Source organism: Solea senegalensis, linkage group LG19, assembly GCF_019176455.1.
Source record: "Solea senegalensis isolate Sse05_10M linkage group LG19, IFAPA_SoseM_1, whole genome shotgun sequence".
Classification (NCBI taxonomy): domain Eukaryota; kingdom Metazoa; phylum Chordata; class Actinopteri; order Pleuronectiformes; family Soleidae; genus Solea; species Solea senegalensis.
The window spans coordinates 4,239,617-4,265,941 of record NC_058038.1 but is presented as its reverse complement, the minus strand read 5'-3'; the positions used below and the strand labels follow the sequence as shown (position 1 = coordinate 4,265,941).

General features: G+C 44.2%; 1 protein-coding gene across 3 annotated transcripts in view; it reads right to left on the bottom strand.

Annotated features, from left to right (window-relative positions):
* LOC122784870 (RNA binding protein fox-1 homolog 3-like) overlaps nt 1-26,325 on the bottom strand; it is a 498,591-nt gene that overhangs the window by 230,558 nt on the left and 241,708 nt on the right. For all 3 annotated transcript variants that reach the window (XM_044050270.1, XM_044050274.1, XM_044050273.1), the window contains exon 5: nt 9,704-9,797. In XM_044050270.1, coding sequence (XP_043906205.1) covers nt 9,704-9,725 — 22 coding nt within the window. In that variant the 5' untranslated portion in view covers nt 9,726-9,797. The remainder of the gene's footprint in view (nt 1-9,703; nt 9,798-26,325) is intronic.

Below are 26,325 nucleotides of genomic sequence, written 5' to 3'. Positions count from 1 at the left end.
ATCCTTCACCTTCACATAAGCCACTTCTGTGTCTCCACTTATCCACAGGCAGAGGGGAAAAAAAAAGTGCTTTTTATCATGTGTCATGAACAAACCACGCCGTCAAATAAAGAAATATACTGTCAAATGTTGTAATTATACGCCGCCGCGTACGTATATATATCTGCACCTCGTACGGCCGGAGGCTGGCGGCGCGGTCTGATATTCCAGCTTTATCATATTTTAGTTTTATTTGAGGACAGTGGCGGCGCCGTGCCTCCAGTCAGCCATAATTGAAATGAGGAGGGGAGGAAAGATGTAGAGGCCACTGCAACCGCCCCCTGCACCACCACATGCCCACCCCACCCAACTCGTTGTAATCAAGCCCTCAGTCCTGTGTGTGCTTTGCCGATTCTTCAAAGTGAAATATCGTCACAATCTCTGCAGTGATATGCTGCCGCGTCCTCCTCATGCCACAGCCTGTGGATAATTAGGCATGTAGGAGGAGTGTGTGTGTGTGTGCGCGTGGGTGTGTGTGTGTGTGTGCTTTTCTACCCACAACAGGCGCACATGCCCACAAACGAGGGGATCGCGCACATGACAACGTGCAGCTGCTCGGGCGACGACGTCAGCGCCGGACGAGAGACGCTGGTTTGCACGTGCAGGTCGAAAGGAGTGAAAAGCTGGAGTAAAGGGAGGAGGAGGAGGGAGGAAGGAGGGGGAGGGGACTCATGGGAGAAGTTGATGTATGATCCCCAGTGGCCGAGCTGGTTTGAAGCGTGGAGCCGGGCAGGTGATTCGCAGGCGCCGGCTCTTTAAACAGCGTAATGAAGCAGAGCGGACGCTGCCCCTCGAAGCACCCCACCCCACCCCACTCTCCCCCACTCTCCCCCACCATCAACCAAACCTCTGTCTGCAGGGATATCGTTTATCGACACTCGCTGAAGTCGTGTCAATATCAAGTGAATTGAATTTAGCCAAACACAGTTTGGTCTTACAGTTGGCTGTTCCAGGTCTTATTAAGGGGACACTTTCAGGCTTTGGATGCAAGGGGACACATCTTTTAGCCACTTTAACAGTTGGGAGGGTTTTTAGACTTAAATTGAATACACTACCATTTGTACAAGTGCTAAAAGTGTTATTTTGCAGCCTTTTATGTGTCGTTTGGTCAAGGGTTTTGCTTTACAGAGGCCACCATCTTGTGCCAAAAGCAGAAGTTTACGTCAGAAACAAAGAAGAACAACAGCGTCCTCTGGTATGAGAAGGCCTTGAAAAAGGGAGACACACAAACTCCTTCATTTCTTAGGCTTTTCGGGGGAAAAAAACTGGTTAAAGCCACTTATTTAATTGCTCTCAAACTGAAATCTAGGTCAACAATATCTCAAGTATACGGTCATCACTTTATCTCATCATTGGACAGTCTTTTCTGACTGGAAACCACTCACTCCTTCACACACAACTCCATAGAGAAAATCAGCAATTTTAAGCTCGCAGGGACCACACCGCTGCCTCGTGTGGTCATGTGATGAAGTTTGTGTCACTGAGGTAACGCCAAATGAAAGGACTTGGATCAACAACTGTTGTGTGCTGTGTTCTAAAATCGCCGATGTCCTCGATGGACTTTGGTGCAATGGAGTAAGAGGTTTAAAAACCTCAAACAGTAAGAATCATTTATTTTACGCAGACACAATCATGTCACTCCAACAGGTAGACGCATATAAGCGCAGGGAGGTGCTGATGCATGCTGGTTAAAAAAACAGAAACAGAAGCACAAGATGTATTTACATAAACATAAAAAAAAAAGGAGACGAAGAAGAAGAAGAGAGCAGACCGAAACTGGTCCTCATGCACAATTTACTGCATGTCTATTTGCAGCCGCACGTCTATAACACTGCAGGACGACTGGAGCAAGAAACAAAGACAAGGGGGCAAACGAGGGAGGGAGGGAGGCAGAGAGAGAGAGAGAGAGGGAGGGAGCGTTTCATTGCTGCTGATAATATATAAATGCATGCACACATGGATGCTGCTCGTAAATGAATAAACACATACATCATTTTCAAAAATCCAACACATTTGAATTTCAAATGCAGCAGCTTCTCCCCCCTCCTTTTTTTTCTCCTCTCCTCTTCTTCTCCTTTTTTTTTAACGATATGTCTCATTTCTCTTGCTGAGATATAAAAAGGGGGCGAGGGCTGCTGGGAGTAAAAAAAAAATTAGAGGGGTGGGTGGGAGAGAACAAATGTGGTATGGAATTTGGGGGATTATGTATTTGGTTTGTGTGTTTCCCCTCCCGCTTAAATCAAACGCGTGGCCCTCGGCTTGTTGCCGGTGACAGGTTCAGTGTTTCTAGACTTCTCTCCACCCCCTTTTTAGCGACAGTCCTGAATTGTGAGGGGCGGCTTCTGGTGGAGGGTGAATTAAATAGTCACTCTCTCTTTCTCTCTCTCTCTCTCTCTCTCTCTCTTGCACTTTCTCTTTTTTTCAGTGGCGTTTAAAATCAATTCATTCAGTGGACTGCTGACACAGCCCGGCCCAGAGAGCCCAGGATTTATGGCTCCCTCTAATGGGCATGCTCTGAACCAAAGCCCTGCCGTCAGCACAATTCTGCCAGCCACCCGTCCGCCTCACTCCCTCACTCCATCTCGCTTTTAAAGACGCAGGCACCCCCTCCTACTCCTCCCTCCTCCCACTGCTCCTCCTCCTCCTCCTCCTCACCCCTCCAGTGTTGGTAGAATGGCCTTGGAAACAGACCCAGGGTGTGGGTCTGTTTATTAAGTGTGTTATATAACATTAAATAGCAGTTTTAAGGGAAGGTACATATTTGTACTTAAGGTGACAGATGTGAGGTTTTTTTTAAAGGTTGCATAAGAAAAGGTTAAATTACAACTCAAGATTTTAAAAATATGTTTTTCAGGATCACCCAGACCCAGTATTTGGGAACCAGTTTAAAACAGTAAGTGAGATGATATTTGCTGTCAGACGAAAAAGAAACGAGACAGTGACGGCTAATGTCAGAACGCAACCGTGTCTATTCTCGACAGTCACGAGAGTCATGTGAGCATCAAGTTACTTACACGTTAAGGCCCCCCAAATCTCTTGATACACCCCTGGGTGTGAATATGACAGAGGAACTTATCAAATCTATCAGTAATTGTCTAAACACCTCCATTTTGAATAAGCATATTCACAGTAATTAGAGTTTGTGACGGCTCTTCCTGCAAAAACAGGCAATTAATAAAAGGACACGGAAATAAATGTAACTAAAAGACCAAAATAGACATTAACATGCAAAGAAATATATATGTGTGGGTGTGTATGTGTGTATTTATATAAAATAACTACTGAAAACTACTTACGTGAGGGATGAAAAGAAAAAAATCTGTGTTTTTTAGAAAAAATTGCAAAAAAACATTGCAATTTAATAAAAGATTCAGTATAAATGTATAAATGTTGGGAATGTTGCATTTAAGTGTATTTATTCTGCCAGTGTTGTTGGTTACTCATTTTTTTTAATGTTCAAATTTGTTGAAAAATGTGGTTGATTTGTTTTGAATGATCAGGTTTGATGTTTAAAGAAAATCAAGCCACAGAAAGTGAAATATATATGTGTTATATAACATTAAACAGCAGTTTTGTGGGACATTTTTTGCCCTTATGGTGATGGATGTGAGTTTTTTTTTTAAAGGTTGCATAAAAAAAGGTTAAATAACAACTCAAGATCCATTTAGAGACTGAAAATGTGACGTGTTATATTTCAGCGTGTGGCAAACAAAAGATTCCACTTCAATCTTTAAATGTAACACACAAAAAAAGAGGTTAAATAAGAGACAGAGAGAGAAGTGAAGTGTTAGATCAGCTCAGGACATTAGCATTCTACTGTACTGCCTCTTTAAATAAGTTAATATTTGTTTCCTGACATCTCGCGCATATTTGATCCTGTAAATATTCTCGCATGGTAATGAGTGAAATCCAGGCTGAAGCGCCCGGCTCCTTCCACTCCTCTCTGATTATTTAAGTGCAAGAAGGAAGAGAAAGTGCTCCACACTGTCAGCTGCAGTTTAAAACACAAATTGAATGTGCCGTCCAGTGTTGTTGGCAGACGCTTGCTGTTCGACGTTTCCTTATGATCATTAAAAATCTGGGCAAAGCTTTTCACTAACAAGTGGTGCTTCCCACAGCAGTATATAATATCTCTCTATCCATTACCCAGCCTGAGTAGTGGGTGCTTCCTGAGGTCTTTGGAGCATATACTGTACTATATAAGTATATATATATATATATATACATACATATATATATATATATACATATATATGTATATATGTGTATATACTGTATATATATATATATATATATATATATATATATATATATATATATATATATATATATATATATATATTCATATATTCATAACCAAGTCACACGATCTGAGACAATTTATGGTACAAGAAGGGGGGAGGGGGGGAGGAAGAAGAAAAAACAGTGATTGAAAACACTCGCCTATAAACTCAGCCGGTGTAAAGACGTATAAAAAAAGGATCACGGCCTGGAATTGTGACGACGACGCAAAGTCGCGACTGTGCAACACTTGATTTGAGCGAGTCTCTCTACCGCCTGAGCGAGTGTAGTGGCTTCGGTGTTGTATTTATGTCCGTGTGCGCCGAATAAAGAATGAAATAAAATAAAATGAATAAATAAATAAATAAATAAATAAATAAATAAATAAATAAATGCTTTGCTGCCGTTAACCCTGTTATGTCCTCAGGCAGGCGGCTAATTTGCAGACAAATACGGACCTTTACTTGCAGCCCCAGAGCCTCTAATGTACATCCTTCTCCATATCCGCGCGCCGCTCCGCAGCCCTGTCAAAGCGTTACGGGCCCTGAATTAGCCTCCCATTACAGCAGAGCTCCAGCTCCCGCTAAAGTTAACCATAACTGACCATTAGGCGTCGCTTCATTATAAAGCCATGCATGTAAAATCAAGCGGCGGTCCCACGGCCGTCACATCCAATTTCAAAATACAACCCCCCCGACCGACTCCCAGATTCTCCATCCTTCTCTCTCACCCCAGTCCAGCCTCCTCTGTGTTTCATAAAATATGATCTGATTAAAATAGATTACACACCTTGTTAGCCGAGCGTTTCATATTTGATACCGTCAGCCTCCTCCATGATTCAGGGAGACTGCGGCCTTGTTGTCTGGCCTATTTTGTTTAATAAGCTGCACCACGTCAGCGGGGCCTTTTAAGTGAACACGCTCTCGCGGAGCAAAGGCAAAGGCAAAAAAAAAAATAAAAGATCAATAATACTCACACACACCTGTACAAAATAAATACATGAAAAAAAAAGACAGCCAAGGATGAGGGGAGGACAGCAGCAGAATAAGCAGCAGCAACAACATGATGTGGAATCCAAAACAAGAAGCGGCTTTTATGTGAATAAATGGATGGAGCCTTCCTGTTTGGGTAGTGAAGCCTGGGGAAGTAGCAGTAGGTACCACCAGGGGGCGACTCCTCTGCTTGCAAAAATAAAGAACTCCACTTGAATTTGTAACGCAAGAAAACAGAAGATTCACTCAAATCGGGAATCTTGAGGTTTCAAAAAAAGAGTTTATGGTTTTGCAACCGTAAGCCTTATTCAGGCGGGACTCATTTTACAAGTGTCGTTGGAGTAATGTCATTTCACCACGGGACATTTGTAATGTTAATAGACAATTCGCACGAGGATAAGAAATCTCAGTTAATCTACCACGACCAGTGGGAGGAATCAATCGATTTACGCGCCACCGTCACCTCCTGTCACCACGCCTGGTGCTTACTACGCTGCGTCCCGATATCACAAGTGCAGAGACACGTCAACAAAAGCTAAAACGCCTAAAACCTGAATCCATCCATGTTAGTCTTTTGGCAAAAACACCCAAGGAATGCTTCTTTAAGCTTGAAAATCCACAGAAAACTACCTGTAAACAGGATATAATGGTAATGATAACAATAATAATAATAATGATGATATGTTCGCACCTTTATTCAACCTTTTTACCCCAGAGGTACAAGTCACCGGAACCTTCACTGACGTCTAATAATCATTTCTCATTCTGACGTGAAATCACAATCCTGGCCGTAAAGAGCTTTAGAAGGTGCAATTCTTATATGGCGTCTATGGAGCGTTTCCATGCAGCTAAAGGCTAGTTTTTAGCATGTCAAAATATCGATTTCTTTACGTTGATTTAGTCTCCTCGTCAGTCCAAAAAACGCACCAGTCTGGATTTATCCATGTTTTTAATCTCTGTTGTCACCACTTTTTCTATTATATCCAGGTCAAAGTTCGCGGGGGCGGGAACTGAGGAACAGCTGGCTTATTGTACACGTGCAGCAGTAATTTCAACTCCCCATTTCAAAGTATTATGGGTTATAGGTAGTCTGACTTTGCGACTAACCTGTTTTCATGTACTCTTAAAGTGCTCTTTTATTCAGACTAACACAATAATTGGATTTTTTTTCTCCCAACACCATGAAAACATCTTGGGTGTCTCGGTCATGAGAGACACACTACAGTATGTAAATGAGATATTACAATCGGAGAGGAGAAAGGCAGAAAGTGTGTTTGAGGGTAAATGAATTCATTATAATCCTCACCTCATCTGCTGACTGATGGTGTGTGTGTGTTCCCTCTGACTGTAGTCGTGGGAATAATAACTACTCACATCGCCTTAAAATGAAAATGACACTCCCCCCATTTACCGCGAACAAAGTCCATGTAAGAGGCTAAAATGTAATACTGCGCTTGAGGAATGTAATTATCATTTAGCGAGTCGGTGAGTGACGGGGCCCGAACCGCATGAAAAACTCATTTTCATTTTTCTTATTATATCGTGATTATATAAACATTCTTAACCAGTGGCCACAGCAGCGGCAAATTATTGCAAATTAGCCCCATATTGCCGTTTTCTTTTGGTGACAGTAAAATGAACAAGCACTACAAACTCAAAAGCATTTATTCCATAAATCAGGCCCAAACCACCGCCGCACCTGTTGAGAATGTAAATAGCTGCGTCTGTTTGATTAAACTCTTACATCCAAACATTTGAAGAGCACTTTTTTTTTTCTTTCTTTTAGCTGTTTATCCGTCTGTTTTTCTTCTCTGTTAAGTTCACTCTCTCCTCCTACACCAGTGCCGCAACCGGAGTTTCAATGGGCGGTGACGGGGGAGACATAACACCCACCAGCTATACGTGGGGGCACGGGAGGTCCATCATTACCAAGCCACAGTGGTGATCACGGCAATAATATAGAACTATAACCGAGCAATTAGACTAATGGAAATCGTCCCTATTCCTCTTGGCGCGCTGCAGTGAGACGCGCCGCGGGCCCCCCCTGGAGATGAGGCTGGAGATGTGAAGTGGAGAAGAGGTAATGGCGGAGGACCATTGATCCTTGCCGCCACCTGCTATATGGCTCCGCCGAGGATGGGTGGGGAAGCAGAGGCCTCCATCTGGGGAGAGATCGTGCCGGCTCCTGGGCTCTCAGGCATATGGATAAGAGTCTTTCTCTAGTCTTCCGCTACTTAACCAGCACACATTAGTGCACAATATGGCCGGATAGGGGAGAGTGAGGCGCGCATACATACTGACTTTATTACAGCGAGGGCACATTCGCAGCGAGAGGGCGTGAAGACGCTTTGCCTCAGACTCTGGAAGCGTTTGGCTCCTCGGGAACAGGAAACACTCCCGTAAACGCACAAGACGATGTGAGTCACACTTCCACACGGAGCAGATGGACGCGCTCCTCTCAGGACAAACAACGCTGTCAAAAACGTATGTATATTTAACTAGGGCTTGGTATCGCTCCTGATTTAGAAGGTCATGGTTAAATTCCTGATTTCATTCTATCCAGGGCTGCAACTAACGATTATTTTCAATATCTAATTATTTTCTCGATGAATCTATTAGTTGTTTGGTCCAGAAAATGTTAAGAAAAGGTGGGAAAAAAAAAAAAAAGTACTTATGATGATATTTCACATAGTTTCTTAACAAAAGTTTTTTTTTTGATATGGAACAACAGATAGCTCACAATATAAACATATCCTAGGTGTAAAATGAATCTATTAACACAAGTGAATATACATAAATAACTCATAACTTGATATTAAGTGGGGGACCGCATGCAATTGATTAGGGGGCAACATGTGGGGCCTCTGCTATAACTGATGATGTTCTCAAATGTCTTGATATTTCCAGTTTTAATTGATTTCTTTGTTATACGGCACAAAGAAAATAGAAAATATTCACATTTAAGATGCCGAAAAAGATAATAATTGTTTTCAACACTGATTCATTTGCATATGTTTCACGTTCCATACCAATTTTGCTTAGCTATAAAAGAGATTTTCGAACTAATGTTGCAAATAGTAGTAAATGTGCATCTTTCAAACCTGGTGCATAATTAAAAAATGTAAAAATGTCCTCAAAATGTTACAATAATACACTTTAGGACAACACAGTGTGACTCTACATATATTTGTAGGTGATTATTCAAACGTGAGCCTAAACAAACCCATTGAAATTCCACATATACAGCCTAGAAGCACAATTTGTCCAGCAGAAGGCGCTGTGAGCTCCTGAGCCTCAAACTTCTGAAAAGCAACATGTGGAAGAATTTCTGGTTCTGACACCAAAGCATAAATATATGGCCTGTGCTGTTAGCTAAAGGTCAAAAGGTCAAAATAGCAGGTGCTTTGTAAAAGTCTTTGTAACCAAGGATACAGGAAGTTGCAAACAATAAAAGACTGATGTAAATGAAGATCAACAGGAATCACTTTTCCCACTCAGACATTACAGACTTCCCATATCAATCTGTAACACCTGGGCCACACACACTGCAGAGCGAACCCACGGCTAAAGTCACACGTAAAGGCTGAAGCACCATTCCACCATCACACACTGACTCTGAGCATCTTTGCTTGTACATGTCGGCGCATGAAATAAATAGAAAACCTCCTTTTTTTTTTTATCCCTTTCTCTCTCCACGACACAGGTCTGCGCGTGTCATCGTCTCAACCTCAGTACAAATGACAGTAAACTGAATAAATAATCAGCAAAACCCCAAAACAGCAACGAAATTGCTCAGAAAGAGACATTTATAAAGAATTAAGTGTGTTTGTTTTCTGCTGTTTTCTATTGTAGCTGTGAAACAGAAAAAATTATTCAATCAGATTTTCATGTGTAATAATTATTATTACCAATCTAGTAGCTTTGATATTGCTTAGGAAATTAATGGCATATTGTCCTCTTATTACCACACTATTACTGCAACAGAAATAGGATTATTTATTGACATTATCGCTGTTTTAAAACAAAGGTCTGACTGTACTGTAATGTAAATAATATATAGTATATATAATTAATATTGATAATGAGGTATAAGAAAATCGTGTTGGTCAACAAAACTCAACCCCAGACTGAGAAATTCAGTTTTGGATACATAAACCAGACTCTGGGATAATTATTAATATTAAGGTATGGATGGAACTTTTGCTCGACTCTCGCAGCAAAAAACAGACATTTTGACTCCGAGCATCAGTTCAGGCTGTGTGAACCCAAACAACACAAAATCAAAAAAGGTGAAAACAAAGTTTCTCCGACAGAAGAAGAAGAAGAAGAAGAAAAAAAGAAAAGCTGTAGTTAGTCGTCGTGAGCCAGTGAGACTCGGCAAACAGACTGACCTGCCCAGCTGGGGGTCTCCATGTACAGGTAAAGCCGGTCGGGCTGAAGCTGGGTCACTCGACTCACTGCTGCTGCCACAGGGACGGATGAACTCTGCAGAACAACAGACACAAAAGAAAAAAAAAAACTATTAAAACACTTTCTGCAGTTGAAGAAGCTGAAGAAAGTTCATTTACAAGTGCGACGCTTTCAGATACTGGCATTTTCTGTCGTACATTTGCTTTGCTTTTCAGTCCAAAACTGAGCCGTTAGTTAGTCGCGTGTGAGGAGACTGCTCAACCATCTTGAGTCTCCTCGGAAAAGAAATGAAGAGGGACGATCCTCAGAGATGAGGACATGCAGAAACTAGAAGCTGAAAACGGAGTTTCTGAAGTTCACACCAATTTGTGGGTTTCAAAAGGTCTTAGCTGTCACTGGTTGTAAATTTCATAAACTCAGTTTCCACCAAGTTTATTTCAATTCAGTGTGTTTGGTGCACAATAGGGTGGAGGGGTTGATGAGAGCTGGTGGGAGGGATTCCAAGACTGGGAATCAAACCCACAACCTTCATGTTGTGAGGCAACAGTGCTAGCCACCATTGCAAAACAACTGTTCTGTACCTTCCCACTGTTTGGTGCCCTTCTGTTGGGGTATCAAGCACAGTGGTCGGGTACTGCTAGAGGGTGGAGCTAGAAACATTGCACCGCCTTCAGGAAATTGGCACAAAAAATCTACAATGTAGATGTCGGAATGATCACTGTGTTTCGTCCATCGTGTTGTTCACTCACACTGAGATCACACCCTTTGCTACCATGTGACACGCTATTAGCATTTCAGAAACCTCTAATCCTGGGACTGGGATTTTGTCACTCAACGCCAAGGTCTGTAGAGAACTGACCGAGAACAAGAAGCTGCACACAGGACAGGAAGTGATCTGTTTCACGTCAAGACGGACGGAGGCAACAGCGACACCGCACGAGTAAAGTGAGACGACCGCACAACTGCAGACAAACAAAAAACTTCCACCAAAGGTTTCACAGGTGACATTTCTCACTAATCTCACTTTGTTTGCGTTCATGGAGACCAAACAGGCAACATGACACCAACAACGACCAAAAGCTACGTACTGCAGCTTTAAACACAGAGTACGTCTGCCACTAGGGGTCTCTCAATCAAAACAAAACGAAAAGACAACGTTTAAAGCCCACATAGACCGGAAGCTCCAATTAACGCTGCGTTTGTGTGTGTGTATCTGCGTCATTACCTCGTTTATGAAAGCCTAAAGTTTCAGAACAAACAGTTCAGCCACTGCTGAGAAAATAGTGTTGTATTGTTTTCCTGGGCTCTGCGAAGCGGATCGGCACTTCCTTCATTTGATGTCGTCATCAGAATCCCTCACCACTCCTCTCACCACCGTAGCGCCTCCTGGTGCCGGCACTAGTCCAGACACATCCGGTTGCGTACATTCAACCGCAGAAGAAGAAGAACTACTCTCGTTGTAGCTGCTGAGATGCAGAGCATCCACCGTGCCAGAGGGGGAGCTGTGTATCTGAGAGCTGGCCTATCTATTACGTCACTTCCAGGTACCTGGCCAATCACAGGACAGTAGGAAAGCTCTCGTTGGCTGGCCAATCACAACACAGTCCACGTTCTGGGGGTGTGGTTTTGGTCAGTGAGGAGATATTTTGATCGGCTCGTTTGCAGCGATTAGGAGGTTTTTAACCATGAAAACAAGTTAATATATGTAAGTAGACCTCCATAACTAACACATATGTGTGATACAAGCATTCTATGTCACCTTTAAAGCAGAATGGGAACACAGGAATTGTCTTGTTTGCACTTTATGGGGAAGTTTTTGGTGACAGAATGTAGTCATGGTCAAATTGTGAATAAATAAAAAAACACACACACACAACATGCTAGCTAACTAGTAGTATGTAGTAGGTTGTGGTTGGTCACACGGCTTTCAGCTTATGTGACACTGTTTCTCTTCACGAACAAACACCTGTAACAAAAGTTACGCACTGCAGCTTTAAGCTGTATTCCATTGTGCTGGTGCCTCATTGTGTGGCTGTGCTCATGCAGCGAGGGCTTTTCTGCTGACTTGTGTATCTTCGCAGGCTTCTGGTTGGCTGTTGCCCAGAAGCCCGGCCGATGAACCGCAGAGAGAGAGAGAGAGAGAGGGAGAGTGCCCGCCTCCCTTCCTCCCTTCCCCGCCCCACACCTGATTAAGCATTTGCAGGGAGCCATGCCAACACAATTTGTCATTTATCAAAAGTAATTAAAAGCAATTTCTTTTCTCTTGTTGATTGGGAATTGACTAATTGTTGAGTCTGTGAAAAGTGGAGGGAATAAATAAAACAGGGGAAGGATGAATTTTACATAAACTCAGAGGAAAAAAAAACATAAATGCTGTAAAAATGAGGGCCAGACATCTGGCTCTGTGATTTCTCTCTACATGATTATGACTGCAAATCCGAAACAGTTGTTGAGCACATTCTGATGTACAGCCTGTAGGCAGTAAATAATATATTAGAAACAGCATATTGACTGGCTGACTTAAAAGGTTGTTTTCTCTTCATGTTTCGTGAAACACGAGAGTGGGAGGGGGGAAAAAACAAACGCCGGTTGGTTAGTTGTTAACGGAAAAAACGTTTTTGTTTTGTTTCTTTCCTTCTGAAATTGCTGCTCCCCACTTGTGCCCAAAAGAGATATTAGAGCCGGTAAATACCAAACGAGTGGGGGAAAACAGCGAGGTAGAAGGTGGGGAGAGGAGCCGAAGCCATCTTACAGCAGAGGTTACAGTACGTCCGTCCAATGAAACCAAGCAATACCATTTCAACATTATCGGTAACAACCTCTGAATGCACCATTACCTTCTATAAGGGCAGAATGAAATGTCAGAATTGATTTGAGAGGGGAGGGTTGAGATATAAGTGGGGCAGCTAAGGTGGCCATTTTGTTTCAGCGGGCCCCTTTATTTTGTGTCCCTGGATCATTAGCGGACGGCAAAAAAAAAATACAAATAAAAAGGGAGAAAGAGCTGGAAGAACATGAGGGAGGTGTGGGTGGCTGTCACAAGAGTCTCCAGTGACGGCACACACACACACACACACACACACACACACACACGTGGGGAAATCAAAGGGAGGGAAAAAAAACACGGAAATGCCAGAGGAGTCGTTTAAATTTCCCACCACTTTGTAAATAACTTTAGCTGCACAAATACCTGGCTTCGCGTATAAATAAATAAAAACCTGGCCAACTATTTATTCTCTGCCAACAAACGGAGCCCGTCGCCTCAATGAGACGATTTGAATATCCCTTTGAAGGCTGCAGATGGACACGCAACGCGTATCATTGCCTGGGAACATAGAAATAATTGGGCAACAGTGGGAGAACGCCCGCGTTCACGCGTCTGCTGAGACACACTGAGCCCTGCTTGGAAATTCTAATTGAACCTCTCACTCTCCTGCCTTTTGTTTACACTCCCATTCATCATATATAAAAAAAGAAGAACTAAATTACTTATGTTCTCTAACATGTATGGTTATTAATGTTCTAATTACGCTCCTCCACTCTAATCTCTCGCGCCGCAATTTGGGTGATGTATGTTGGATGAATGCGGCGAGTCCCCTGAAAGTGAAAACTGGATTAGGAATCTATGTGCAATAACACACCTTCTCCTGGGAGTCATCCGATGAAGAGAGAGAGGGGGGGGGGCTTGTCATAGTTTGTGTATACATGGGGATTTATGCCAGCTCAGTGAGCATGTGTTAGTATATACCGTCTTTGTTCGACATGCATTTTCGGAGCGCTCAGAGTTGAATAATCAGTTCTCGCCGGGTAAAAGAAACACACGTGCAGGAGCTGCATGGGGAAAAAAAAGACAAAAAACAAACAAACGAGAGCAAACCGCCTCTCGTCCGGCTCGTCTTATTCTTCTTGCGAACGGCTATAGGTACGACAGCTTTAGAGGTGTGAAATAATGTCGGCGAGCGCCTTGAGGAGCCCCCGCAGAGAGGCTGAGAGGGTCCTGTACCGCCTCGAGCAATGAGTGTTCTTCAAGGCTTCTCCTCAGAGCACTTTCACAAGAGCACAAATTAGGTGTAAGGGATGCCTGTGTTGGTGGGCGCACCCAGCCGGCACACAGAGAAAGAAAGAGCGCGAGAGGGAGAGAGGGAGGGAGAGAGAGAGAGAGAGACAAAAAACAACAACGTGGATGACAGTGAAGGAACGGAGGGCGTCATAACGTGCGGAAAATAAGCCCTCACTTTCAAACGTTTACAGCGGCTCAAATATCTGATGATACCTCTCATAGCTTTTAATCTTTAATGTGAAAAATTAATCATCCCATTCATTATTTTAATAGCTGTCATTTTTCTCTCCCCAAAGTGATGATTTATAACCATTAAGCCCTGCGTAGGCTTGTGTGCGAGGGATTTATCGTAATGTTTGCACCAGGTAGCCTCCAACCATCTTTCATTACTCTGACAAGCCATTAAAATGCCCTGGTGATTAAACAACAGCTCTGAGGTCAGCGTGTGTTCGGCTGTTTCTTTGCCCGTGCAGGAGCGCGGCAGTGCAACCATGCAGGCGGGGACCTGTAGCCTAACACAGCCCTTTCTCCCCTCCCCACCACCACCACCACCACCACCCCCACTCTCCCGGTTCCCTTCAGACTGGCAATCGCAGTTATAGATCTCTATCTGTTGTGCTGTGCGCGAGGGGCGACACATGCCCAGAGGAAACAGTGGAATAAAGTTAAGAATGGGGCTATTATGCCTCCTCTGAGGTTCTGTGCACTTAAAGGGGGAAAAACTCTGGCCTCAGATCCTCTTACGGTGCGTCCGTCTGTGGAGATATTTCGTGACGGTGTGTTGGCATTTATGTCTCTCTTGTAGCCACTTGTAGTTCTCTTTTACGTCTCTTCCAGTAATTGATTTCCAAAGCAGTCCAGGACGCACATGCCCGGTGGAGACTGTGTGTTGCAGAACGTTCTCGCTTTCGCTGTCCTAACCCTAAGCCTAGTCGCCATTTTTAGGATCATTTTTAGATGGTTGGAGTGTTTCTTTCCCGCCTTTATTGCAAACAATATGGTCCGGGTGATCCCGTCCATGTCCACGTGTCCACAGATGTCCATAGACATCCACACATTTCCAGGTCAGACGGAGGAACCTACAAAAGGACAAATAGACCTTAACACCGACTGATCTTCCAGTCCAGTGAGTGGCTCACTCTTGTTTAGGTCGAAAGAGACAACACAGGAGATGGTAACCATGGAAACCTGCTTGAGTTTACGCTGGTGGACACACGTGCAACGTGGGACATACAAATGAGGACGCATTCCTGGTCAGAACTGCGACTGCAATTGAGCCCACACGGATCCTGATTTGATGTGCGTTCCAGTTGTAGTTGGAGGTCAGATTTCCGACCCAGAGCGTCGGAACAATCTCGCATCACCCGACAAAGGACACCAAGATGGCTGCAACTTGCATCAGTAGCTCAAACACGCAGCAAACTGTATTGTTAATCGCTTTCTGTCACATGAGGACCGTTGCCTTTTTCATCCGCGCACATGTTGCTCCGCGCAAAATATCACTGTTATCGTCAGGTATTGCTAACAATGGCATATGCAAGATATGTATGTATCCTCTCCGAGGATGCGGGACAAGAATGACCAGGCCCTCAAGTCAAAAAGGTCCTTAGTGGTCATCACTGCAGTGGTGCTAACAGAGGCAAACCACTCCCATGTCTACAAAGGTCACAGCAAACACAGCAGTGAATTTGAGTAAAGGCCAAATCATCAAGAGAGAGGAGCCCAAACCGCCTGCAGCCTCCTGGACGGTTAGCAACATCCCCGACATGTCCTGTCGAGATGGTCGTGTCAGAGCTGTAGAGGCTCTGGAAGAATTTTCCTTATTTTGGGGGGTGGCTGACTTAAGTATGCCCTCGTGGTACACACCTGATGTCCCTTTAACGTTCCAGTGCACAGCTGCGCTATCCCGCAGCACAGCTGACTGCGATTATTTAGAGGAGACGTCCACAGTGTCCTCTGGTCAGTTTGATATCCAAACTCTTTGTAACGGACGGACAGAGATATAAACACCTGCCAAAGCACTCAAAACTGCTTATGTTAAAGTTCTGGCTACAGTTGCTCTCCACAACCACATGTTCCCATCACACACACACAGTCACAGCTGGTTACAAGGGTGGCCAGAAACACGGGGCACGTTGTCAAATGCTGTTTTGACAGCCATTAAAGTGTTAAATGTTGGATTTTTTATGTCTGAAGGGCAAGCGTTAGAATGCTGTGGGTTGAAACTGACAGATGTCACTGGAGAAATAGCAGGAGAAGCAGCAGCCGGCAACGCAAAATGGATTCCCAATCAAATCCCAGCAAATGAAGCTGGGATTGGATTGGGAGTCGGCAGGCCGAGGCGTTTGCGGCGGCTTTAACTCCCCCTGCGTGTATGTTTACGTCCAGCGGGCTGGATTGATCACCAATGCCACGTGTGACAGTGACTGACAGCGTCTGTAATTGCTATGTTTGCTTTGGGAGAAGAGCAAACGACCACAGAGGGACCTTGTGGATGAAGCGCGCGGATGTTTCTCAATTACCTACAAGTCAAGCACTGGATATTACATCCTCGTACACAACGGTCATCATCCCCTAGCCTGACTAATGGATATGATCGGAGCCATTTGGGGCTCGACGGTATCGTGAAAAAAAAACAACAAAACAAAAAGACAATTGATGTTTTGCTTGTAACTCATGCGCCAACCTCAGGTCGTCATATTTTATGACCCAACAATGGCCACATTCATTTGCCAGTGTATATTTAAATGAATGAGTTGACCTACATTCAAATCTCCTAAATTAATGTATCACAGAAGTGCTGTTTTGGCATCAGCACGAAGCGCTAAGCCCAGTTTGGAGATCAATAAAGTCTGTCTGTCTGTCTCCTAAATCCATCCATCTATCCATCCATCTACTGACCGACCAACCTATCTACCTAACAAGTGGTGGAGGAAATGATGTTGACGCAACCACAGGAAGTCTTAATCTGAGGTGGAACTGTCCGTTATCTTGGGAAAGACACGCAAGCTAATCCCTCCACGCTGTCGGAATGAAACGATTGTTCATATTTCTTTAACGGCAACGCGGCGGCGACAGACGCCGACTTTCTCAGCTCGCGGGATTTCAAATAAATTAGTTTAAAAACGATGTGCAGTTTTTTCAGCCAACGGGAGGCTAACAGGCTAATGCTAGTGACCAAAAAACACACACATTAGAGCTTAACTGTCCACTTGGAATCACACTTATCCGAACCAAAACACACAGCTAACACACGTCTTTAGCCTAATTTGTTCACGATCAACGTCGGGTTGAAGTGAAGTGGAGCAAACTGGCAACAAGACGTCGAGTAAAAACTGCACATAATGAGAGTACTTGTGGGCACAGCGGAGAAGTGAGTGTACTTATCGACGTACTTTACATCACTGCCAGTCATGATTGGTTAAAGCATATTAAAGAGCAAGAAACATCTACTGGCAGAGAGACGGGGGGCTCAGTCTGTGCCAGAGTCTAAAATCTTTGTTGTTAACATTTACGTCTCCTGCTCCTGAGGGAGCGGAGTGATCATCAGTAAAATCACCCTCATAGATCTGAAAGCCTGCACTGGAAATTAGGGCGTATACTTGCAGGCCTGCAGTTTCTTGCCGCCTTCCTTCCATCCTTTTTTTTTTTTTTTCGATGTGTCTTTTCTCACCACTGGTGTTTGTGGGATTTTAGAACGCCGTGTTTTGGCCGCAACAGTTGTCGGCGAGACGGAACAGAAGCTGCAGGGACGACGCCTCGTGTTTGTTGAGAAGCAAACAACAAAAAGAAGGAGAGAGAGAGATAGAGAGAGAGAGAGGGGGGAAATTAACTATGCTAATTTGTAATAGATATCAAAATTCCACAACATTAAAAAGTTAATTACCACAGCCGTGATAAACGCCTCGTAATGCCATTTCGGGGAGATGACTGTTGTTTCCGCAGACCAGAAAAATGATGTTTAGCATCCAGCTGTAGCTCTGGATGCAAAGGGAGGAGACGGACGGACGGGGGGGAGGCGAAGAGGAGGAGAGGGGGTACTTATAATTCAGATTTTTTTCTTTTTTTTCTGCAACTTAGCAAGTTTTTCATCTATCAGCAAGGCACATTAAATCCCAGCTGGTCAGATGCTCGACTCCTGATGCTCGGTTTTTCAGACATGAAACAAACTGCGGCTGAAATGAAAGCAGCTCTCTCAGAGCGGCGGAGAGAGAGAAAAAAAACTCCACTCCGACAAGAGAGTATTAAAAATACATGTTGAAATGAATGCTGGTGGTGGTGATGACAACTTTCACCATATTCTTCCTTAAGTTCGAATGCACGCCGCCATGACTTCAGAGTGGGGGAATTAAATATTAAGGCCATTATCGTTGCCGTTTCCAATATTGTCAAGCGTGGGTTATTTATGTAGCGCCGTTATAATGAAGTTATACAAGCCAGTTTTCATTTTTCAGCCAACATAACAACCCGAGAGGTGGCTAGTTGGTAGTTTTACAACCTAAAGCGAGTAACCTAATTCATATATTTGCTGCAGTAAACCTAACGAGATGATGTCGATTTACTACAGGCAGTTCTAGGTGGATATTGTAAATGTTTACAATTTATGACTGCAGGGAAATATATCTCCTTCTTGTTTTTTTTTTTTTTTTTTTTCAACATGGCGCTCGACATAATTCTAGTATAAAAAAAAAAAAAAGTGCATAAACAAACGGTGAATCATGATGTGCTCTGATTGAGAAGAATCACTGTAAATCTGCCGATGCCTGAACCCCGCGATCACCACTGTTTACCCACCAATGAGACGGTAAATACTCTGGCTGACATTTGAGGGGAGGTTAGTACACTCGGAGAGCAGAGTGGAAGTGGAGGCTCAGATGAATTTGTCTGACAAATGCTCCTGGAGTATGTGTTGTCGACTGTGCTTCAGCGAGGCCCCGGACTGGGATTTGAGTCGCGCTGAAGCCAAGCTAAGCATGCCAGATCACTAATTGCACAATTTAAAACCAAAGTCCCTGGCAGCTTGTCGTTTGAAATGGAGAGAAGAGCCATTGCTTAATCAGCGAGCTCAACATAGATCTGTGAGGCTCTCCGGTGAGGAACCCCTGACGCACGCGGCTAAAGCTCAGTGTCAACAGCTGAGACAAAGCGATTGGCTGGCTGCTGCTGTAATTGAAACGCTTTATGATGCGACGCGATGGCGGACGCGATTGGGTGACTGAGATGCTGCTGGTGCGCTGACAATGATTTTATTTTCATTTAACTGTTCATTTATGCGCGTGCAACTGTTGCTCACAGTTGGTGGTGATGAAGTTCACCGCAGTGATCTGATGTCTGTTAAAAGGCATCACTCAAACCGCTCGGCCGCCGCGCTCGCGCGCGCACGCTCTCATCTACATTTCCGCGCTTTATAGTCATCTGGCACGTTTTGGGTCCACAGCGTGGCATCTGGAGCAGCTGCGGGTTCAGTGTTTCACTCGGATGACACTTCAACATGCACGAGGAACCGAGCCATGAATCAAACCGGTCGCCTTAAAGCTGCAGTGGCTAACTTTTGATTTTCATCTGAAAACAGGCTCTGTCAGGTAATACTATCAGACTTGCCTGAGGGCGTGTTCGTGTGTATGCAGAGGCAGTGCAGGGGCGGGCGGGGAGAAGAAGCATTTATCCCGTCAAACGCTTTTTTTTTTTGAGCAGCAGAATTCACGATCCTTTGTGTTTTCAGTCGTTCTCACTTTACTAACTTCCTGATAAATAACTGATACTGATAAATAATTCCACACTAACCTTTCAGCGTAGTATAAATCAAGGAAGCTGACAGAAAACAACACCGCTGTGTCGGCTCACGGCTACGTTTGTAGAGTCACGGAAGGATTTAACCAAGTTCATGAAGAGTGGGAGGAGCCATTGTTAATCCAGGAGACACAACATGATGCACAGTCGATGTGGGGGTCGAGAAGGTTGGACTACCTGGTTAGCGCCAGCATTAGCCACAGGTGTGCAGTTACCACTTGTGTTGATGAATGAAATTTGTGAGCATAAAGGCTGTAAACAAATGATACAGCAACCACAGTTTTAGAGTAACACAACTTGAAAAGTCGCTCTGTATTTTAGACGTCCCTACAACAGTTGTACAGGACACGGAAGTCTTGATCTGGATTTGTACGGTCTACTATTGTCTCCAGAGGACAATTGATCGGTGGACAACCGAGCCAACGCACTGGTATTTTCACAGAACTCCATCCTTCCAAAAGGTGGAGTACACCCTGGACAGGTCACCAGTTAAACCAGTCTAATCCCACATCTACATATCTCCACATGAAAAGGCCTTCCGTCACACTGTGATCCAAACCTGCAACCCTCAGACACTGACGCACCGATGGAGACGTTGCACCATCGCATAACTTTTCTAGAACTCAATCACCATTGTCTAAAATCCTCGGCATGTTTTTTTTTACCCTTGCTCGGGCAAATTCGAAAGAAGCTTCGAAAGAAGCTGAAAGATCTAGTGACAAAGAGACAAAGTGAGACACTAATTTCAGTCACCTCTTAATCTGACGACAAACAGAGCTACAACAACAGAGGCATCTCTGAGTCTTCATAACATATAATACTGTCTACATTTTACTGCTACTGCACGGCAACTCTATGGGGCATTAAATTCTCCATTTCCTGTTATAGTGATGTTACAGGTTCAGGCAATTCTCCACTGGCCATTGAAATGGGATGTAAACATTATTACTATTGAGGCCAGGCTGTATTTTGGTAGCGAGAACATTAGTGGACAGAAGAGGCAACTCACTCACTCACACACTCACTCACTCACTCACTCACTCACTCACTGCCCCATGTGACATCAAGCTAAAGTGTGGGCTTTTCTATCTAACAAGAGAACACACACACACATCAGAGAGACAGGCACACAAGTGGGAGGAGCTGAAGATGCACAATCACACAGTTGCACTGAGGAAGAAGCAGAAGAACAAGAAGGGGGGAGGAAAAAAAACAAAACAGTGCCCTGAAGTCAATTCCACACTCGAGCAACATCCGTCTCTGATCTGGGAGCGTTCTTGCAGCAGCGGCGGCACAGCAAGAGTGATGCGGCACTGAGGGCCATGAATTAAAAAGTCAATATGTAAAACCATAGAGGGATGCCATTTTGAAAAAGCGTTCCATCAATGGAAATCATATTAACATGATAAAGGGCAGATTGGGAGACGAGGGGCATTGATTCAGATGCCGCGGCTCTGCGGCTCGCCGTGTCCACCACCTCAAACATGTCAATGAATTGTGCCGCAAAAACAGAGGTGGACGCGGGGGGGGTCACAGGAGGAGGGAGAAGTTTACTTTAAAGCAACAGGAAGTGGTTGTGGGAGCAGGTCAGGGTGTGCGATGTGTGGTTGTAACATCTCAGGATCACCTACAACCCTCTAAAATGACTGCAGTAGGTCCATCACACTCAGGCCGCATTGTCAGCCTCAAGTGCTTTGGATAAAAACACGTCCGGCTTCTTCCGTGCATTTTTAATCTGTTTTTAAGCAAGTGGCAACCACTCGTAACGTCACGTTCATGATTAATGTTGGATCAGTTGACAACCAGAAGACACCTGCAACCAGATTATCTTCATTCCTGGCAGCAAACATGAAGTCTATGTCAACTCTTTACATGCACTTAATAGTTTGTTGGTGCTGCATGAGAACAGCCCAGTTGAATTGATTTTTAAGATTCAAGATTAATTGTTTATGAAGCCCTCACTGTAGCCTGACTCTGGATTATATTTGAGTCCCTTTACTTCCTCATATGCCTGCATGAATTCTAAAGGTCCTCGGGCACCGGACAGCTCTCTATTCCAGAGTGGAGTTTGAAAACCAGGGGAGACGGAGTCTTTGCTTTGAGAGCCCCGAGGCTCTGGAATGACCTGACTGAGGAAATAGTTCTGTCTGAGTCAGTGACTTCTGTCAAGGCTTGAATTCATCAGGTTTTTGACTTGCAACAATTTTACTTCTCTGGCTGAATTTGAAATGGTTTATATTAAATGTTGTATTTCATTATTTAATTGTATTCCGTCTCTATACCATGTCAGGGATTTTTTATTATTGCACTGTTAAGCACTTTGTGCGTTGTTTTGATGAGTGCTGTGCGAATGAAGATGATTATTATTCCGTTTTTTTTATATATATATCGTTTTGTGAAGATGAAGAAGTTTTATTGGAGGACAGGAGAGGTGGCTGACTCATACAGAGTCCTCTCCTCCTCCTCCTCCTCCTCCTCCTTCTTGCTCTCCTTCTCCTTCTCTTGGTGAGTTGGGGAGTGGATCCAATTAGAGCGAAGCCTGGGAGAGAAAGATGGAGTGCCATAATGCCACCCAGAGACCCAGAGTGCAAGAGCACAGAGAGCAGAGGATTCACCCCCTGTTGACCATGACTACAGACACATCGCCTGAGGGAGGGAGCAACCAAGGCTTCACATATTATGCACACACACACACACACACACACACTCATGAAAGCAACAAGGCAGCGCTGCCAGGCCAAACAGATGAATTACTTATCAAAGACGCACATAGCAGCACCGGCTATGGGGCTGCACCACACAGACAGCTGGGGCATTATCAATTCACCTTCAATTAGCCGTCCTTGGCACGGACCTACCGACGCAAAACCCCGAGTATCGGTGCCTTCGCCGGCGCGTCGTTCAACAACAACAACAACAACAACAACAGCAGCAGCAACAGCAGCGAGGATCAGGTGTATCCTTTTGAGGAATTCAATTAAAAGAGTCTCAGGAAAAGAAAAACAAAAACATTAAAAAGGGGGAGGAAAAAAAAAACAACAGAGACGCAATTTCTTTTGAGGGATGAAAGCAGGATTATTTTCAGTGCCATTGGAGGCGAATGATGTGTGTGTGTGTGTGTGTGTGGAGGTGGGGGTGCTCCTCTCATGGAGTCTGATGGCACAGCACCTTTGTTAAATATGAACTAATTAAGTGGAAAAATGAAAGCGTTTCATCTTCATTAGTATCAGACAATGGGACTATGGAACATAATTGAGAGTAGTTCCACTTTAATAGAATGAACAGAAGTCATTTGGTATTGAAATGTGCGGGGGTGATTTAGCCCAAAAGAAAGTGTATTATTAGATTTAATAGAATACCTACACATGATCAATGCTCGGAGCACAGGTGGTAGTTTGTCTCGGCTCCTTGAAATGATTAGGCCGACGGAATAATGGCCGGCCGGATTCATGTTGCTGCCGCATTGATTACACGGAGCAGCGGCCCATTTTTCATGAGGCGGGACTGTGCGCGCCATTTATTAAACCTTTACACGTGTGGCGGGCGGAACAACTGGCGAGGAGCGCGCAAACTGGGTTTAGTGGAATCAAGACAAAGTGGTGAGGGGAGATGACGGTGAGGGTGAAAGGCATGAATAACGGGAGGTGTATTTGTGTGCGTTTCTTTTTTTTTTAACTTTGTGTACACACCGTGGCTGTCATGTGAACACGGAAGGCTCAGTGTCACTTCCTTCCAATAGAGTCATTTTACACATTTGCGTGGAGTTTGCATGTTCTCCCCGTGTGTGCGACAGTTTTCTGCGTGTTCTCCGGCTTCCTCCCACTGTCCAAAAACATGCAATGTGTGGATTAGGTAAATTAGCCCCTCTAAATTGACCGTGAGAGTGAGAGTGAATGGTTGTTTGTCTCTATGTGTGGCCCTGTGAGGTGTAGTCCACCTATGGGCCCCTGTCAGCTGAGCTTGGCACAGAACATGGTAGAAAGTGGATGGGTGTTGACCACCAACAGCCACTTCAAGGAATTACAAAGACATACAAACTTGAACTGTGCAAGAAGTATTCTACTCGAAGCCCACGGCATGACTCAGCAGAAATGACCCATACGAACAGAATTGGATTATAATATTTTCAAACTCTGAAGTATTGTATCGGCTCACCCTACTCGTTTCTTAGGTTGCAAAATATGATTAACACGTTATCATATTTTCAGAATATACCTTTATCGTCATTGCATGTACCACATACAACAAAATAACTTTCCTTAACGCTCCCCTGTCCCCGCCCTAATAGGGGAAGACTGTGTAACACCAGCCAATGAAATCAAAGACACTAGCCAATTAAATTGTTGTTGTTTTCTTAATTAAAAATGTGAATTCAGTAGCGCAGAAGCCTTTAATGCAGGGGGCCACATACGGCACAATTTGATCTCAAGGGGGCCGGACCAGTAAAAATAGTAAAATAATAGCATAATAACCTATGAACAACAAGAACCCCTTTGTTTTTTCTCCTTTGTTTTACATTTACTGAAGGATAATTTTACAAAACATGAAATTTCTTGAGAAATATAAGTGCAATTTCAACAATATCATGCCTACATGTACTATTTACACAGCACACTGGATCTATAAAGGCACAAACATTTAGTCACGGGTATCTGAAGCATTTGACATTACGTTTAGATTAGTGTGAAATTTTAACAAATTCATCCTGTGGGCCGGATCGGACCCTCTGGTGGGCCGGTTCTGGCCCCCGGGCCGCATGTTTGACACCCCTGCTTTAATGGAACTGTTAACAAAGAAAAGAGACATTGGAGATGGGTGTGTCATAGCAGATTTTTTTTGTTATTTTTTAGCCTGTCCACACACACACACACACACACACACGTGCTACAAACCTGAGATACTGCGACCTCACAGTAACTGTAAAGACTTCCTCATTCAGCGTGTGATTCACCAAAAGGAAGTCGCGGCGTGCCAAAGCAACACAGTTTCCACCCCCTTTTTTTTTTCTTCTTTTTAACTAAAGAAAACATAAGTGCATCACAGAGTTCGACCACATTGCGACGGCTGTCTGGAGAAACACTGGGTCTTTATCACTTCAAAGGCTGACATCCCTCGGGCGACTCGGGGGGAAGCCGTGACTGGCACTCGTACAGCGCTCTTTCTGCTGCATTTGTCCAATCTTAGAAAGCCCAGAGTCAGGAAACACAAGGTCTTTTCAAAGTTAGTCAACAGGCCTTTGAAGCGCAGCCAACGGAGTCAGCAACCCGGCGACAAGGTGCCGAGCCATTATCATTCAATAGACAGCCGGGATTTTGCATATTTAACAGGAAATTTCACTTTGCTTTTTTGACACGGGGCATTATGCATCCTCTGTACGTAAAATCCATCAGCACCTTGCCAATTTTGTTTGTTCTTTTTCCCCCGTTTCACTGGGGAAATACAGTGTTTCTCTCGCCGTGTACGCTACATTCAAAACATTAAATTATATTGTCTGCATGGACAAAACAAATTGGATCACAGGTTCAAGATAAACAATGTTACCCATTTATTTATTTCGTCAGCTTTGTTTGTTTTACTGCTGATATAATGTTGCGGGTGAACAAAAAATAATAATTCAAATGTATGTCCGTCAGTTTCGTCGTAAAAAACGTATGATTAGATTTCAGACACAAACAGGAAACCAAAGAACAACATCTCTGACGAGCGTTTCTTCAGGAAATGTCCAAAAAAAAATAAAGGCATAAACGTTAATGGTCGTCCTGCTGTGGTTCTTAAAGTGAGGTCCGTGGACCATTCATGGTCCACATCTCAAAGCTCTGCGGTCCAAAATTTTTTTTTTTTTCACTGAGGAGCCAGTGAGCAGGATAATTGCTACATGTAATCTCCATCATCGTTCTATTTGCCATAACTGTGACCCTGGTTCATTATTTTTAATTTACAGGTACGACTTTACAGGGAACAGCCAACGAGGGGGGAGACTGTTTTCTAACGCAATACAACAAGGAACATTTTCCAGAGGAGCTTCGGGTCTTTGCATCACCGAGGTAAATAGCATATTGACGTGGCTTACACTGGAGGCTTCAAAATGGCAGTTCACAAACATCTGGACGTTGTCGCGTAACTTGTTCCACTGGGATGTGAGGGGGGGGGGAAAAAGTCGAACCGCACTTGAACACGCATTGATGGCATCTGTTTTTAAGAACGGAATATTCCCTTTTTCTAAGAGTAATTCACTGTTTTACACTCAGCAGCACAGTCCAGCCACAAAAACACACCATTGGCCTTTATTATCTGAACTTCGGGAGAAACCGTCGTGTCTCCGCGGTTGCCTTGGTGAGCCCTGGTGTCCCCTCAGCTGCCTAAACCGATGCAGTAATGGCCACATCCTCGCCCGCTGGGATTTGCTCTGATGACCCAACTGGAGTGCATTCATTCCTAATGAGCGGCAGCAAGTGCCCGTCTCCTCGTGTGAGGGCCTTCAGCCGTCTGTCCCCCCGGTACCGGGGAAGGAAAGGGAGAGAGTGCCCAGAAAAAAAAGCCCCTCAAACCCCCGGAAGGGCAACTGCATAGAGCAGGGGTCCCATGGTGAGTCGTTAATGATCCATATGATGGCCCAGGCCAAGCCATTGTTTGTTTGGGCTACATTACCCAGAGTGGGACAAACAATCGTTTGCGGTGTCACTTGATAATGGCCCAAAAAGCAAATCTCACAGACCTGCATTCTTCACAAGGGTAATTAATTCGCCGCTGTGT